At 47.7% G+C, this 16,410-nt stretch overlaps 1 protein-coding gene across 1 annotated transcript in view; it reads left to right on the top strand.

The window, feature by feature from the left end:
- LOC144807625 (E3 ubiquitin-protein ligase TRIM39-like) overlaps positions 1–16,410 on the top strand; it is a 313,986-nt gene that overhangs the window by 241,106 nt on the left and 56,470 nt on the right. Inside the window, exons 5-6 of the mRNA XM_078673249.1 lie at positions 2,697–2,719; positions 14,476–14,525. Coding sequence (XP_078529375.1) covers positions 2,697–2,719; positions 14,476–14,525 — 73 coding nt within the window. The remainder of the gene's footprint in view (positions 1–2,696; positions 2,720–14,475; positions 14,526–16,410) is intronic.

Raw genomic sequence — 16,410 nt, 5'->3', positions numbered from 1 at the left:
GGTCCTGCCCTGGGTGATTGGTGCTGGTGCTGTGGTCTCTGACAGGAAATTAGAAAGACACTCAATCAGAGCCTCCAAAAGTACTTAACTCCACCAGCGCTGCACCCATTTTAATGTGGGTTTGGAGCCTCCAGCTGCACAGAGAAGCCCCTGCCTTAGAGGTGGCCACAGCTCTTCGTTCTTCCCGGATAGCTGCAATCTCCTTTCCTAGACAGAGTCTTCCTGCAAGGCACACTTCTTATACCCCTACCTGCAGGTATCTCCTCCTTCAGGGCACTCTTCTGCTTGTACCTCCTCCTGCAAGGTGCTCTTCTAGTGCCACTCCCTCCTTGTGCCTCCTCTTGCAGAGCACTCCTCTTGTACCCCATCTGCTTCTACCTCCTCTTGCAGCGCACTCCTCTCGTACCCCATCTGCTTGAACCTCCTCTTGTAGAGCACTCCTCTTGTACCCCATCTGCTTGTACCTCCTCTTGCAGCGCACTCCTCTCGTACCGCATCCGCTTGTACCTGCTCATGCAGGGCACTCCTCTCGTACCCCATCTGCTCATGCCTCCTCTTGCAGGGCACTCCTTGTACCCCATCTGCTTGTGCCTCCTCTTGCAGGGCACTCCTTGTACCCCATCTGCTTGTGCCTCCTCTTGCAGGGCACTCCTTGTACCCCATCTGCTTGTGCCTCCTCTTGCAGGGCACTCCTTGTACCCCATCTGCTTGTGCCTCCTCTTGCAGAGCACTCCTCTTGTACCCCATCTGCTTGTACCTCCTCTTGCAGCGCACTCCTCTCGTACCCCATCTGCTTGTACCTCCTCTTGCAGAGCACGCCTCTCGTACCCCATCTGCTTAGTGAGTTGGACTCTACCCTCAAGGTAGATGCAGCAGCTCCATCGGGGTTAGGCCCCAAGTGCCTAGCATGGCTCCTTAGTCACCAGACAGTTCTGCTGATGGATGACTTCACATAGCAGGTTTCTGTGGGGATGCTGTCTACTAACCCCCTATGTCCAGCAGATAGTTCCTGCTTTCTCTGGGCGGCCTACAGCTCACCTTGTAGGGCTCCCACCCAGGAAGTCAGCAATCGGGTGCCCTGGCCCTGACACGTCAGTATTTCGCACCAGCATTTCTTTATGGTCCTGACTATGCTTAAACAGAATCCTGGCACTGATCTGGGTTTCTAACCAATATTTATCTAAGTTTTGCAGACATAGAAGCAAACTCCAGATGTCCATCCCAGGAGCTGGTTTCAGGCAGATCCTGATAATGTAGTTATTTGCCCAGAATGTTCAGGCCAAAGTTTTTGTTTGCTCAATCTTGGCAGTAAATGGGAGCAGAGGTTAGTGTGGCTTGATGGAATCTGAGACAAAGACACAAAAGAGGGAGAGGTCTTCCAACTCACAGCAACCATTGTGGAGAAGAATGAAGCTGGAAGTGGTCCAAGATTGTCCCGGCACTTTTAAGTGGCACCTGTATCCCTCGTTGCTTTCAGAGGAATTTGGTCAGCTTCAAAGGACTTTATTATACCCATAACCTACCTCTTTGTTTGGCACTCTTAACACAAAGCAGATACAAAATTCTGTCTTCTTAACGCACAACAGACACATGCAACACTCATAGTGCACACATCGGGCCACATGCATCAAGGAAAAACCGGTCGCAAACGGGCAGATTCTCAGAATCTGCCCCTTTGCAACCGGTATTTTTGCATTTAGGATGCATCATTCCAAATGCAAAAATCGTAAATTGAGATTGTATTTAAGGAATCGCAAATTGCGATGCCTTGAATGCAATGCATGGTGCCATTTAAAAAAGCTATTTCGCTATTAGGGTCCGCTAATTACCCCAAAAATATACCAGATGATCATTAGCAAAAAAAAGTGCATTTTTCTAAGTTGCAGGTTACACACACACACATGCCCTTGGGGCATGTGTGTGCGCAACATGTGTGCACATATCAATATCAGGGGTGCAACAGGGTGTCCTTTTGGCACCCTTGCACCCTTGAAATTGCATGCTCAATTTGTGAGTACCTATTGGGTACTCGCAAATTGCGCATGCAATCCCATCCCTCTAGGCCCATAGGAATGAATGGGAAGACATTCCTTATTTGCGAATCGCAATTTGCGAGTTGCAATTAAGGCATGTGTAGGAATCACAATTTTTTGGCGATTCCTACATGCATAAGGAATTGTGATTCCTAAACTGCAATTTCTTAAAAATCGCAATTTAGGAATCGCAATTCCTTACTTTGATGCATGTGGCCCATAGTCTTTATGCATGTCTTCTGTAACCTACCAAGAGCCCCTTACCCTAGCTGTTTAGACTTAGCTGGCCATATATTAAAAAGCAGGTTCTATAGATTGCTGCTCATAATTAAACTTTAGCAGCAATTACAGTGGGTGAGATGTCTTTAGGAAGGCTTACATCACGGGAGAGGTCAATTATCAGTTTCTGCTGTGTCATGTGACCCCATTCAGAATATTTCAGATTGTGCTGTGTCATGGGATTTCCATTCAGGATATCACCGCCTGTGCCAACAGAATATCAGACTTTGTGCGCGGCTGTGGGGGCAGCTCCCAATGTCTTTAAACTAGAAATAGAAGAGTTCATTGAAGCTTAGATTTCCAAACACATTTCAATGCTAAAGTAATAAAAGATTATTATATATTCAGTGGAAACTGCATTCATTGTATTTTTCTGTTTTGCAGGATGTCAGAAGTACCCTGAGCAGGTAAGGCTGATTTATTATCCTCCTCTCAGTGTGAAAGGAGCACGTCTCGCTGCTACAGGGGATGGATGGAATTTGTTCCAATCTATGTTGATTAACTGTCAACTCCCAGATTCCTTTACCTTGGTCAGCCCATACATTTATTCCGTTTAGAATCACTTGGCCCCACGTTAATCCCCCACTGCCACCTACTACTAGTTCCCCCAAGTCATCATGCAAGTGGGACAACATGCAGAAGCACCCAGATCTAGTTAACCGTGCATTACGGCTAAGACCCACCTTATCAGGCATCACCTCTCAGGAAAACCAGAGCTTTAAGAATTGGATGATCACACTTTGTAATATATTCACCCCCATAATTCTTTGAAAAGGAAATCGACCACCAAAGTATCAGCCCCCTGCTATACTCAAAATTACATCTTCAATGTAGACAATCTGAGAGTAGACAGCGGAAAGAATACAATTCAGAAGACTTAACTCAGTTCAAAACAGTTCTCAAAGCTTATCACAAACAAATTAAAGTGGAGAAAAAAGTGTATTACACAAATCTAATTACATCAGCTGAATAAGATAAAAAATGTATCTTTAAACTTGTGAAATCATTCACCCATCCTAAAGTATTGAATCAAGATGTCCCGCCTTCTCAAACATTATGTGACAATATCGCTAACTTTTTTGAACCAAAAATTAAAACGTTACAAACAGACTTTAATATGGAATATGTTCCCCCATAGACACGTCTTCCGTCCGTATCTTATAAGGTCATCTCTAATCTGCAAACCTTCCAGACCATTCGCCTAGAACAGTCACGCCAAGCCATCCTTTCCTGTGAGTCGGGGTCACCTTTCTATGCTTGCCTGCTGGAAGTTCTTCACGCTTTTATTGATTGAACCCGGTTATCAATGAAATGATCAATTCTTCCCTTTTACCTGGAGATGTTCCCACTGATTGTTAAGTTGCTGCTGTAAAGCCCCTTCACAAAAAGCAATTCAAGTATCGTACTACTCTCTCCAATCTACAGTCCATCTTTTTGTTGCCCTACCTTATTAAGATCACAGAGAAATTAGTCAATAGTCAATTGACCACTTTCGTAGAAGCGACCAACCTTTTGCACCCTCACCAGTCTGGTTTTCGACCTAACCATCCCACCGAATCTGCTCTTCTAGAAATCACTGAGACCCTCAAATTTGTCTTAGATGTGGGTAAAAATTCAGTCTGAGCCTATTAGATCTATCGGCTGCAGTTGACACGATCTCGCTTGATATTCTAGAGCACCGCCTGAAGATGTGTGACGTTTCCCATCTAGCCTTGGCCTGGCTAAAGTCCTTTGTTACTGGTCGCAGGCAAGTGGTTACGTTTGGTCATTACCAGTCAACCGAAAAGCCACTCAAATCTGGCGTTCCGCAGGGATCCGCCGTTAGCACAGTTTTATTCAACATATATATATGGCTTCCCTCATTGAATTAATATCATCCTTTAAAATTGAAACCACTTTATATGCCGATGATACTCAGTGGATCTTAGGGCTGGAAGAAAATTCTACAGTTGCAGAAGAGCAATTTCAACTATGTCTCACATAAGTCATCCATTGGCTGCAAGTTCATCATCTTAAATGTAACACTGAGAAAGCTGAGATCATGTTAGGCAAGGCCAACCATTTCACCCCCAGTCTTTGGTGGCCAAAAGATATCCCCCCTCCACCAGATACGGTGAAGGTGGTAAAGAATTTAGGAGTAAAATTTGATACCCTACTTTCCTTTCATCCAGAAGCGCTAGCAGTAGCTGGGAAGTGTTTCCAGCTGATTAAAACTGTAAAACATAATTCAACGTACTTCCTCTTATGGCGAGAACCCTTATCACCTCACGATTGGACTACTGTAATAGCCTGTATGCAGGGACCAATAGTACAACTCTAAAAAAATGAAAGATGGTACAACATGCTGCAGCTCACCTGGTGCTGAATTTACCTCACTGTTCCTCTACGACTGCAGTCCTCAAATCACTACATTGGTTACCCATTCATAAAAGAGTGCTATTCCAAATGTTGCCTATCACCTTCAGCGCGAAAATAACATCTGGTCCTAACTATCTAGCGGCCAGGTTTATTCCATATGTCACGTCTTGACAGCTTAGATCTTCTTTGGCTAACCTTCTCATTCCGCCCCCTTTCAGATGTAAAACCAAAGGAGGTAAACGGTTACTTTCCTTGGAGCGAAAGCCTTTAGGAAACTGCTGAAAACCTGGGTGTTTGCCGCGCCGGACCCCCTATGCTTTTCTCTAATCTGATCCCTGGATAGGTTTATATTAGCCTCCTTTGGTCTCCTTTTTAGGTCTCGGAACTGCGAACAGATTGCGAAGCAATCTGTCGTTCCGAGACTCTATTGTAATCATTCTCGGTTTCAAGGAGTCAAGGGAGACAGACAAGTGAGGTGCACGCGCAACCTTGGAACTGGGATCAGGTCGCGCGCGCTTCCTGTCTCCCATGGCTCCTTGGAAGCAGACACGCACGCACGCACACACACACACATACAGCCCAGCCCCCCCCCGCCGCGCACACACACATACAGCCCCCCCTTGCCGCCGCCACCGCGCATACACACACAGAACCCCCCCTTACACACACAAATCTCCTACCTCGTCTCGGCTTGTCATCGCGCTCCCTTGCCCCCGCTCCTCTGGTGCGCGCGCACCACTGGTTTCTATTCCCGCGTCGGCCGGTTTCGATTCCTTGCTCGTGCTTGTTTTCCAGTTTCGTTACACTACTGCACGCTTCTAGCACAAAAGACTGTGTGTTGTCACTGGTGCTAGACAAACGGAGGTAACCCATTTACCCTCTTACAGAGAAAGGATGTTGCTAACTGACAGTAATCATGTCAAAGTCTTACGCTCGGGTCTACCCCACCCAGGTCTGCACTGCTAGTGTGTAACGGGTAGTGTCCTCCTGCTCCCCTTTTCGCTACCTGACTCTACCTTCAAGCGGGCTGGGCTCCAGAGGCTGTAGTTTTATCCTCTGTGTGTACAGTGCGCTTCCTGCTATCCGATCTCATGCTCTACCTCATATATTCGCTTCTATACCAGACAACGAGTCACCACGACAAGGCTCTCTCCGTACCTCTGACTGTGTGCCCCTGGCCCCTCTCCTCGCCGGTGGGTGTCGCTCCCTACCCCAGCGGTTTCGTTGTCTCCGTGGCCTGCGATGTAGGTGACGTGGAAGAGGTTCACTTTAGAAGCCACATCAGGACTACGGAATCCGGCAAACTTCCTCTCAATCGCCTAACGCTACGTACAACTTACTTTCCGGGTTAACTATCAGCGTCTCAGGCACAAGGCACGCGTGGTGTCTCGCATCGACCAAGTGTGTGTTATGTGCTCGCCTCCGGAGTTTATGTAACAATACTGTAGTTGGACGTAAGTAAACGCCGTTACATAGCTATTCACTACTCTGACTAGGTGTGAAGCCCTTCATGCGAGGCAGCACGTAGCTCGTTTAGTCTAGCGATCGAAGGTAGGAGAACTGTAATCGTGAATAGTGACGGTGTGCAGGGTCGGATTGGGATCATGATTATTTATTTATATAGCAGTGACATTACCGAAAGGTGCTAGAGCGCTTTACTTTACAAGATGAATATTTCGTTACAACTGGTTCAAGTTGAACAAATACTACTTTACAAGAGAAACATTTCGTTACAACTGGTTCAAGTTGAACGGATACTACTATCAATAATTACAAAGGTCGAGAATATAACATGGTAGATCATTATATACAGAATGTACAAGAGATATATGCACCAGTAACAAGCATTTGCAATGCAATAGGTCTCGCATTACTAAAAGTTTGAGTTATTGGTGTTACTTTATTATTTGCAAAGCCAATAGCTCAAACTTTCAGTGATGCGAGACCTATTGCATTGCAAATGCTTGTATTTAAAAGGATTCACAGCTCGAGACGCACAACCACACACACAGCCACACACACACAGCCACACACACACAGCCGCCACACACACACACACAGCCACACACACACACACAGCCACACACACACACACACAGCCAACCACACACACACAGCCAACCACACACACATACACACAGCCACACACAGCCACAGCCACACACAGCCACACACACACAGCCACACACACACAGCCACACACACACAGCCACACACACACAGCCACACACACACAGCCACACACACACACACAGCCACACACACACACAGCCACACACACACAGCCACACACACACACAGCCACACACACACACAGCCACACACACACAGCCACACACACACAGCCACACACACACAGACAACCACACACACAGACAACCACACACACACACCACCACACACACCACCACACACACAGACAACCACACACACACCACCACACACACAGCACCACACACACACACACACAACCACACTGTCAGTGCACACTTTCACCAGGCACAGGCACCATCAGTCATCAGTGCACGCTTTCACTGGGCACAAACACCACCAGCCGTCGGTGCACGCTTTTACCGGGCCCAAACACCACCAGCTGTCAGTGCACGCTTTCATCAGACACACACCACCAGCCGTCAGTGCACACTTTAACCAGGTACACACACCACCAACCGTCAGTACACGCTTCTACCAGGCACACACACCACCAGCCGGTAGTGCACACTTCCACCAGGCACACACACCACCAGCCATCAGTGCACAATTTCTACAGGCACACACACCACCAGCCATCAGTGCACACATCAATTGTTAACGCATCCACAAATAACTATTGTAACAATTGCAGTATGGCGCACTTTACTTTGAAACATATTCATCTAAAGCGCAGCATGCCACCACTGCTACAAAAATAAATACACATTTTTTTGGCCTACAATTTATAGACTTTTGGTGCAATTGGTGTTGCAATATTAGGCAATGCCAATAGCTCAAACTTAATTAACCCGAGACCTATTGCATTGTAAATGCTTGTTGTATAGTGCCAAGATGCTTCTTGGAGCGATAGTGCGCCTTATACATTTTCTATGACATAACATAACATAAAGGCCACTGCTGAGCTCACACAAAAACCCATCCTGCGAAAGAAATATGTAAAAGGACCTCAGTTAGTAAAAAATTTAAAAACCCACCTATGGTCCAGTAGTTTGAAAGGTCCAAACTGTGTCCCACTATTCTCCTTGGTCTCAGAATCCATAATATATACACACGTTCTTTCAAACCCTTCATTTTGTTTTAAGAAATCTTCAGATCCTCATATAACTTCATTGAGATCTCAGAAATCTCACCTGAGTCCCCTGAAAACACGCTTGAGTCCTGAGAATACTCACTACCATCCTCTGGAACCTGTTTGAGTGAGAAATAATTGAATTAGCCCTCCACAAATGAACGTCTGTCTTCATAAAACTTATTTAAATGTTGTTAACCTACCACAAGTCCTAGAAAAAGTTCCATGAGCCACAGCAAACTTCATTGCATTCCCCTCAAGTTTTCTGTCCGGTTTAGGGGTGGTGCACGGGTGGTCTTCGATGCCAGTCCCAAACTTCCATCACATTCAGCTAAAAAAGGCCTTTGAAAACAGTTTCCAAGGATATTCTCAAAAGGCGAAAGAGGGCATAGGGTGGAAAGATGAAGATCCTCACAGGACTTAGTGGGTCCCAGAGGGTGAGTGTCACAAGCACAAAGTTCTGATGAATAGTTAAGTCACAGACTCATAGATGGGAAAGTAATCACACTGGAGACCGAGTATTGTGAAACATACCCGACCATACGATTAACTCCAGATCAGCTCCCTTCCCACTTCAATGTATAAATGCCCCAGTTTTAGGACTTAGCTGCTTATCCACACAGTAGACGATTTTGAGACCAAGGATGACAGGGACACAACCATCATACCCTTTGCTGTACAGAAAAGATAAAACACTATTAACAGGTACAAAGGACAAATAGAGTAAAAAGATGGATTTGAAGTAAAAAATAAAACAAATGATAGCACAGCCAGGCACAAGCTAGTCTGGCAAGCAAGAACCTGAGCACACTCAAAAGCTGCTCGGCTAGTTGTTTTTGAAAGTTGTTCCCAGCTGACTCTGCCTAAATAGTCCCAGAAACCTTCTAGCTCTACCTCTTCTCTGACCTGTGTCTCCTGAGCTCCATCCCCAGTCTGTGCCTCGGGCTCCACAGGCCCGGTGTCCGGCTCTTCCAGTTACCTGCTGCTGTTCTTGTTTTACAGCCCTGTGCCTTGCTGGTAATATTCTTCCTCCTCTTATGGCTGCAAATCTCAAATTCTGACATGGCTGAGATTGTCCTTTTATTTGTCACAATTCAAGATGTTCCAACAACTGGGCCAGAATTTTCCTAATCATGATGACAATCCTCAAAACATCTGTTTTGTGCTTCCAAATATCATTATAATTTGGTTAAAGACAAGTACTTTGTCCAGTTGGCTCCTTGTAATCCGAAGAAGTCTCATCCAGTTCTCATGAACCTCTTCTGAAATACTTAGATCTGCTCCTAGACCTGTTAATCTCTCTCCAGTCTTCCGTTACTTCCCTCCTGTCCATCCTCTTGGGTCTCTAGAAGCCTTGTTTCAATCCTCAAACCTCTGCCCAGGTTACTCAGTGCTCATTCTAGGGAGCAAATGCTTCTCCAAGTCCCACGTGTCTTCCTTCAGTCCATCTCGTGGGTGTTGAGAAGCCTCATTCCAATCCTCAACCCTCTGCCTAGGTATTGACCACTCATTCCAGGCACGAATGCTTCTCCAAGTCCTCAGTGAGTTCCCTTCATACCTCAGCACCCTGCTGTGTCTTCAGACGCTTCTGTGCAATCCTATAAAAAAGTATCCAAACCCTCTTCAAAGAGATGACATAAGCACAGTACCTGGTGGTTTACTGACTAGTCTGGCTGAATTAATATTATTAGAGCTTAATGAGACATGGTACTTCTAAAAGATGTCTTCTGTTGTGTCACTAACAACGCCATCTCCTCAAAGCCTAAACGGATACGCGACCTCTGGAACACTTACAAAATAATTCAAGATGGCGACAGACTACACAAAGTAATTGTGCTTGTTTTGGATATGTATTCGAGAACTCACTTTACTATGATTATTAAACAAATATAAAGTATCGAGGTTGGTGGTCAATTCCTACTCAAATGTTGAAAAAACAAGGCAGAAAAAATATGAACTACCGCAGTCATCATAAACAATCTGATACGATGAAAGGAGAGCAAGAGAGGACCAGAGACAAACAGACGGAGAAGGAGATTGAGAGAGAGGGTGACAGAAGTACCAGAATAAAGACAGAAGGAGAGGGACTTAGCCACACGTATTCAGAGCGACTGTGATGGAGAGGAATACAGAAAGTGAGGATGGGGAGAGACAGAAATAGACATTAAAGGACAGAGAGAGAAATAGAGACAAGAGGAAGGGAGAACAGAGTGGAAGAATAACAGAGGGAATAGTGCGGGGAGAAACAAACCGAGATAGAGAGAGTGAGAGAAGTGCAGAGAGGGATACCTAAAAGACATGGCCAAGAAGAGAGGAAGGAGACATTGGGGAGACCGAGTGAGGGAGAAAGAGAGAGATGGAAAGGGTGGGGCAGAAGTAAAGGGAGAATGAAATCGAGAGGGTGAGAGAGGGACAGAGATAAAGAGACTGGACAGGAGATGAGAGGGAGGGAGAGAAAGAAAGAGGGAGACAGAGTGACAGAGAAAGAGAAGGAGATTGACCCAGGAGAAGGAGAGTGAGGAAGATAAAGCAAGCGAGACAATGGTATCTGTAGAGCGATATCAAGAGTACGATTGAGAGAGATACAGAGACGGAGCGAATGAACAATTTTCCCTCTTGTGTGGTGCTATCCTTGAGGGGATATCTGCGAGTTACTTGATATTAAATCTGTAAGCAGGTGCGGGTCACAGCAGAGGGGTCACCTACCCAGTATTAAACAGCGACCTCATGGATTGCAGGTTCAGGACTTCCGATATTCTGTGTTACAGGGCTTCAGAGATTCCAAGGTGCAGGAAAACACAGATTCCAAGGCTCAGAACTTCAGAGATTCCAGGGTGCAGGACCACAGAGATCCAAAGAGGCAGGGCACCAGAGATTCAACGAGGCAGGACTCCAGAGATTCTAGTGTGCAGGGCTCCAGACATTCCAAGAGGCGGGCACCAGAGATTCCAAGAGGCGGGCACCAGCGATTCCAAGAGGCGGGGCACCAGAGGTTCAAAGAGGCAGGGCACCAGAGATTCCAAGAGGCAGGACCCCAGAGATTCCAAGAGGCGGGGCACCAGAGATTCCAAGAGGCGGGGCACCAGAGATTCCAAGAGGCAGGACCCCAGAGATTCCAAGAGGCAGGACCCCAGAGATTCCAAGAGGCAGGACCCCAGAGATTCCAAGAGGCAGGACCCCAGAGATTCCAAGAGGTAGGGCACCAGAGATTCCAAGAGGTAGGGCACCAGAGATTTCAAGAGGCAGGACCCCAGAGATTCCAAGAGGCGGGGGGCACCAGAGATTCCAAGAGGCAGGGCACAGAGATTCCAAGAGGCAGGACCCCAGAGATTCCAAGAGGCAGGACCCCAGAGATTCCAAGAGGCAGGACCCCAGAGATTCCAAGAGGTGGGCACCAGAGATTCCAAGAGGTAGGGCACCAGAGATTCCAAGAGGCAGGACCCCAGCAATTCCAAGAGGCAGGACCCCAGCAATTCCAAGAGGCAGAACCCCAGAGATTCCAAGAGGCAGGATCCCAGAGATTCCAAGAGGCAGGGCCAGAGATTCCAGGAGACAGGGCACCAGAGATTCCAAGAGGCAGGGCACCAGAGATCCCGAGAGGCAGGGCACCAGAGCTTCCAAGAGGCAGGGCGCCAGAGATTCCAAGAGGCAGGGCACCAGAGATTCTAGTGTGCAGGGCACCAGAGATTTCAAGAGGCAGGGCACTAGAGATTCCAAGAGGCAGGGCACCAGAGATTCCAAGAGGCAGGGTAACAGAGATTCCAACAGGTGGGGCACCAGAGATTCTAGTGTGCAGGGCACCAGAGATTTCAAGAGGCAGGGCACCAGAGATTCTAGTGTGCAGGGCACCAGAGATTTCAAGAGGCAGGGCACCAGAGATTCCAAGAGGCAGGGTACCAGAGATTCCAAGAGGCAGGGCACCAGAGATTCCAAGAGGCGGGGCACCAGAGATTCCAAGAGGCAGGACCCCAGAGATTCCAAGAGGCGGGGCACCAGAGATTCCAAGAGGCAGGACCCCAGAGATTCCAAGAGGCAGGGCACCAGAGATACCAAGAGGTAGAGCACCAGAGATTCCAAGAGGCAGGACCCCAGAGATTCCAAGAGGCGGGGCACCAGAGATTCCAAGAGGTGGGCACCAGAGATTCCAAGAGGTAGAGCACCAGAGATTCCAAGAGGCAGGACCCCAGAGATTCCAAGAGGCGGGGCACCAGAGATTCCAAGAGGTGGGCACCAGAGATTCCAAGAGGTATGGCACCAGAGATTCCAAGAGGCAGGACCCCAGAGATTCCAAGAGGCAGGACCCCAGAGATTCCAAGAGGTGGGCACCAGAGATTCCAAGAGGCAGGACCCCAGAGATTCCAAGAGGTAGGGCACCAGAGATTCCAAGAGGTAGGGCACCAAGATTCCAAGAGGCAGGACCCCAGAGATTCCCAGAGGCGGGGCACCAGAGATTCCAAGAGGCGGGGCACAGAGATTCCAAGAGGCAGGACCCCAGAGATTCCAAGAGGCGGCCACCAGAGACTCCAAGAGGTAGGACCCCAGAGATTCCAAGAGGCAGGGCACCAGAGATTCCAAGAGGCGGGGCACCAGAGATTCAAAGAGGCGGGCACCAGAGATTCAAAGAGGTAGGACCCCAGAGACTCCAAGAGGTAGGACCCCAGAGATTCCAAGGGGCAGGGCACCAGAGATTCCAAGAGGCAGGGCACCAGAGATTCCAAGAGGCGGGCACCAGAGATTCCAAGAGGCAGGACCCCAGAGATTCCAAGAGGCAGAACCCCAGAGATTCCGAGAGGCAGGGCCAGAGATTCCAGGAGACAGGGCAGCAGAGATTCCAAGAGGCAGGGCACCAGAGATCCCAAGAGGCAGGGCACCAGAGATCCCAAGAGGCAGGACCCCAGAGATTCCAAGAGGTAGGGCACCAGAGATTCCAAGAGGTAGGGCACCAGAGATTCCAAGAGGCAGGGCACCAGAGATTCCACGAGGCAGGACCCCAGAGATTCCAAGAGGCAGGACCCCAGAGATTCCAAGAGGCGGGGCACCAGAGATTCCAAGAGGCGGGCACTAGTGACTCCAAGAGGTAGGACCCCAGAGATTCCAAGAGGTAGGACCCCAGAGATTCCAGGAGACAGGGCACCAGAGATTCCAAGAGGCGGGCACCAGAGATTCCAAGAGGTAGGACCTCAGAGATTCCAAGGTGGCAGCGCACCAGAGATTCCAAGAGGCAGCGCACCAGAGATTCCAAGAGGCAGGACCCCAGAGATTCCAAGAGGCAGGACCCCAGAGATTCCAAGAGGCAGGACCCCAGAGATTCCAAGAGGCAGGACCCCAGAGATTCCAAGAGGCAGAACCCCAGCGATTCCAAGAGGCAGGGCACCGGAGAGTTCAAGAGGCAGGGCACCAGAGATTCCAAGAGGCAGGGCACCAGAGATTCCAAGAGGCAGGGCACCAGAGATTCCAAGAGGCAGGGCACCAGAGATTCCAAGAGGCAGGACCCCAGAGATTCCAAGAGGCAGGGCACCAGAGATTCCAGGAGACAGGGCACCAGAGATTCCAAGAGGCAGGGCACCAGAGATTCCAGGAGACAGGGCACCAGAGATTCCAGGAGACAGGGCACCAGAGACTCCAAGAGGCGGGACCCCAGAGATTCCAAGAGGCGGGACCCCAGAGATTCCAAGAGGCGGGACCCCAGAGATTCCAAGAGGCAGGACCCCAGAGATTCCAAGAGGCGGGACCCCAGAGATTCCAAGAGGCGGGGCACCAGAGACTCCAAGAGGCGGGGCACCAGAGACTCCAAGATGCAGGACTCAGGAGATTCCCAAGTGCTGGAATCTAGTGATTAATTACAAGACACGCAACTAAAGACATTATAGAGTTCTGCTAGTATACTCCCCAGTGGAGTGACCTGTCTTTTCATCTTTCCTTTTCTTTCGTCTGCCGTAAGCACTGGGCATAGTTCGGGAAGCCGTCCAGTGCGCGGAGGCAGCCTTCTCTCTAACTCAGACTAGTATGTTTGTACGGAAGGACATTGCCACCTTATACTCCGAGAGTCAGCTGTGTTTCATGGCGTATTGAGCATTGTGGATAACACCCTGTATGTCCTTATCCAGGGCCACGTAAGGGGCATTGGACTGTTCATGTGGCAATAACTGAATTTACCAGTTGGAATCAAGCGTTGCCGAACAGTCTTTTTACCCATTGACAGGCTTTATTGGCTACTAATCTATGTCCCTTCATCATTGCAAGCAGCGTGGCACTGGTGTGTTTTGTGTTCTGTGATTTTAGTGGAGGTTTACACCTGTTATCCTCACCCAGCCACTGCTCGGCAGGTTGCACCTGGGTTGTCATGGATCACTGGAGCTTTGATTGTTGTGTATCAATAGTAAAACATTTTGCACTGCTCCACAGGAGCGCCTGTGATCACAGGATTGTAGTTCTAATAACAGGCTGTATGTGGTGTTCCTTATGTTATTCTATCAACACTGTTTGTTCTGTAAAACCAACATGGTTTATGTGCTGTTTCAGGTGCTATAATGTGATGCCTCAGAGCCCGGAGGTGGTGAAGAGTTATAAAGGTGAATACAATTGGGTTTATTATGCATGTTTGATACTGTTTTTGAAATTGGTATAGTTGGTTTTAGGTATATGCTTGATAAAGTGTGCACTCATGCCAAAACAGCTAAAAACATCTAACTATACACACAGCCCAAAAATAACATTAATCGGTTCAACTCGAGACAGCAGAAGCAAAATAACTTGGAAGGTATTTTTGTGATGACAATATACACTAGTTCTCAAATCATAGGCCAGTTTATAGGCTTGTATCTCTACCTTTGAACTTTCCCAGAAGTTTTAAAGACTTTTTGGGATTGCATGCCTTTGAAATGTAGTGTTTTTTTCAATATTGAACATTTCTGCAGTTGATAGATCTACTGACCTGGTTCCCATTTGATTCTTGCTCCCCTCCTTGGATCTTACAAAATTCTACTGCAGTAATTTTGCTCTTGGAAATACTGATACTATGGACACTGGTAATTTCAGGCACCACAATTACTGCAGTATTCGGAGATGTTCCCCATGAAAGAGAAAATTAACTCAGAAATGTTTGTTTCTGATGGAATTATCACAGACGCCTGATTGTTGTCAGGAAGCCACTATATTCAGGAGCAAGCTAGGCACAGCTTGGTTTTATTGCGGCACGTATTAATATGTATGTATATGGCATTTCTATATCGGAAACATAGCTAAAAGGCAGTGCAGCCTCATCCTTAGCTCCCTTCAGTCTGCCACCAGAAGGAACCTTGAGATGTAACTTCTGCCCCCCCCCCCACAATCTATTGGTGTTCTGACCTGCCCATCCACCACCTTCTCAGCACCTCTGTCGCCTAATTTAAATAAAGTGCATTTTCCAGCTAGGTGAATGGACACTATCATGTCTAAATAAGTGTGGGTGCTCATAAATGATGGCTACATGCCTCACTACTGCTGCCCCCTGCGCCTTACAAAATCCCCACACCTCTCTGTTCACCTCCTGCTATACCTAATTGATAGCTGCCGGTTTTATTGCCCCCTCCAAACTGTCTTGGGCCACAACTACATTCACATTACCAATGTATTTTTCCATGACTCCTTCACTGTCGCTAAATACATTTTTACTATTTTAATCAATTTCAGCCCTGTGGACCGCACCAAATCATTTTCTGGTAAGTGCAGCATCAGTGTATCCTGGGGTGGACATCTTTCCAGCAGTTCCCATGGAGACTGCATCAATTGACCCACCCGGATGCCGCCTATTCAAACCCAGCGACCCACCCCGTCATCCACACCCAGATCGAGACTTCATTTTTTCCAGTTCCCATCAGCTCCCCCCTCCCGCCAATCAAAGAACGGCTTCAGTCTCATCTGCCCTTTGTGGTCTCGCGTAACCCCACGTACAGTCAATCGTCTGCCATCCCAAACTTCTGATCTTATGCTCTCGTAAGCCCTTCTTAAACCCTCTTTGGCTGCCTCAATCCTAAAGGAGTGTGATCCGAATTCCTCACTATTGAATCCCACTGCTGGGAAATGGCCCTCTCTGAAGGGTCACCCCAAACGTTTTGCCTTCCTCCTTCCTCCACTTTTTCTGACCATCTTTTTGTTGAACTTAGGACTCTGAGCGCCCAATCACTGCTGACCAGTGCTAAAGTGCACGTGCTTATCCCCTAAATATGGTAACATTGGTGTGTACACATTGGTATATTTAATTTATTTATTTATAAAGTTTTGTATAGCGCAAACAAGACCCAAGAGGGTATCGGAGCGCTTCACAATTGAGGTAGGTAAGATAACAAAGTGTGACAAGGGCAAACATTACAAATAGGTTCAAGACAAAAGCATGACAACAAAATGATTCAGAACATTTGAGAACAAGACCGGACAGTTCCAATAACAGAGGGGAAAGGCAATGTCCACAGTACCAGT

Source organism: Lissotriton helveticus, unplaced genomic scaffold, assembly GCF_964261635.1.
Source record: "Lissotriton helveticus unplaced genomic scaffold, aLisHel1.1 SCAFFOLD_463, whole genome shotgun sequence".
Classification (NCBI taxonomy): Eukaryota; Metazoa; Chordata; class Amphibia; order Caudata; family Salamandridae; genus Lissotriton; species Lissotriton helveticus.
The sequence above is the reverse complement of the archived record's forward strand: the minus strand, read 5'-3'. Positions and strand labels throughout refer to the sequence as shown.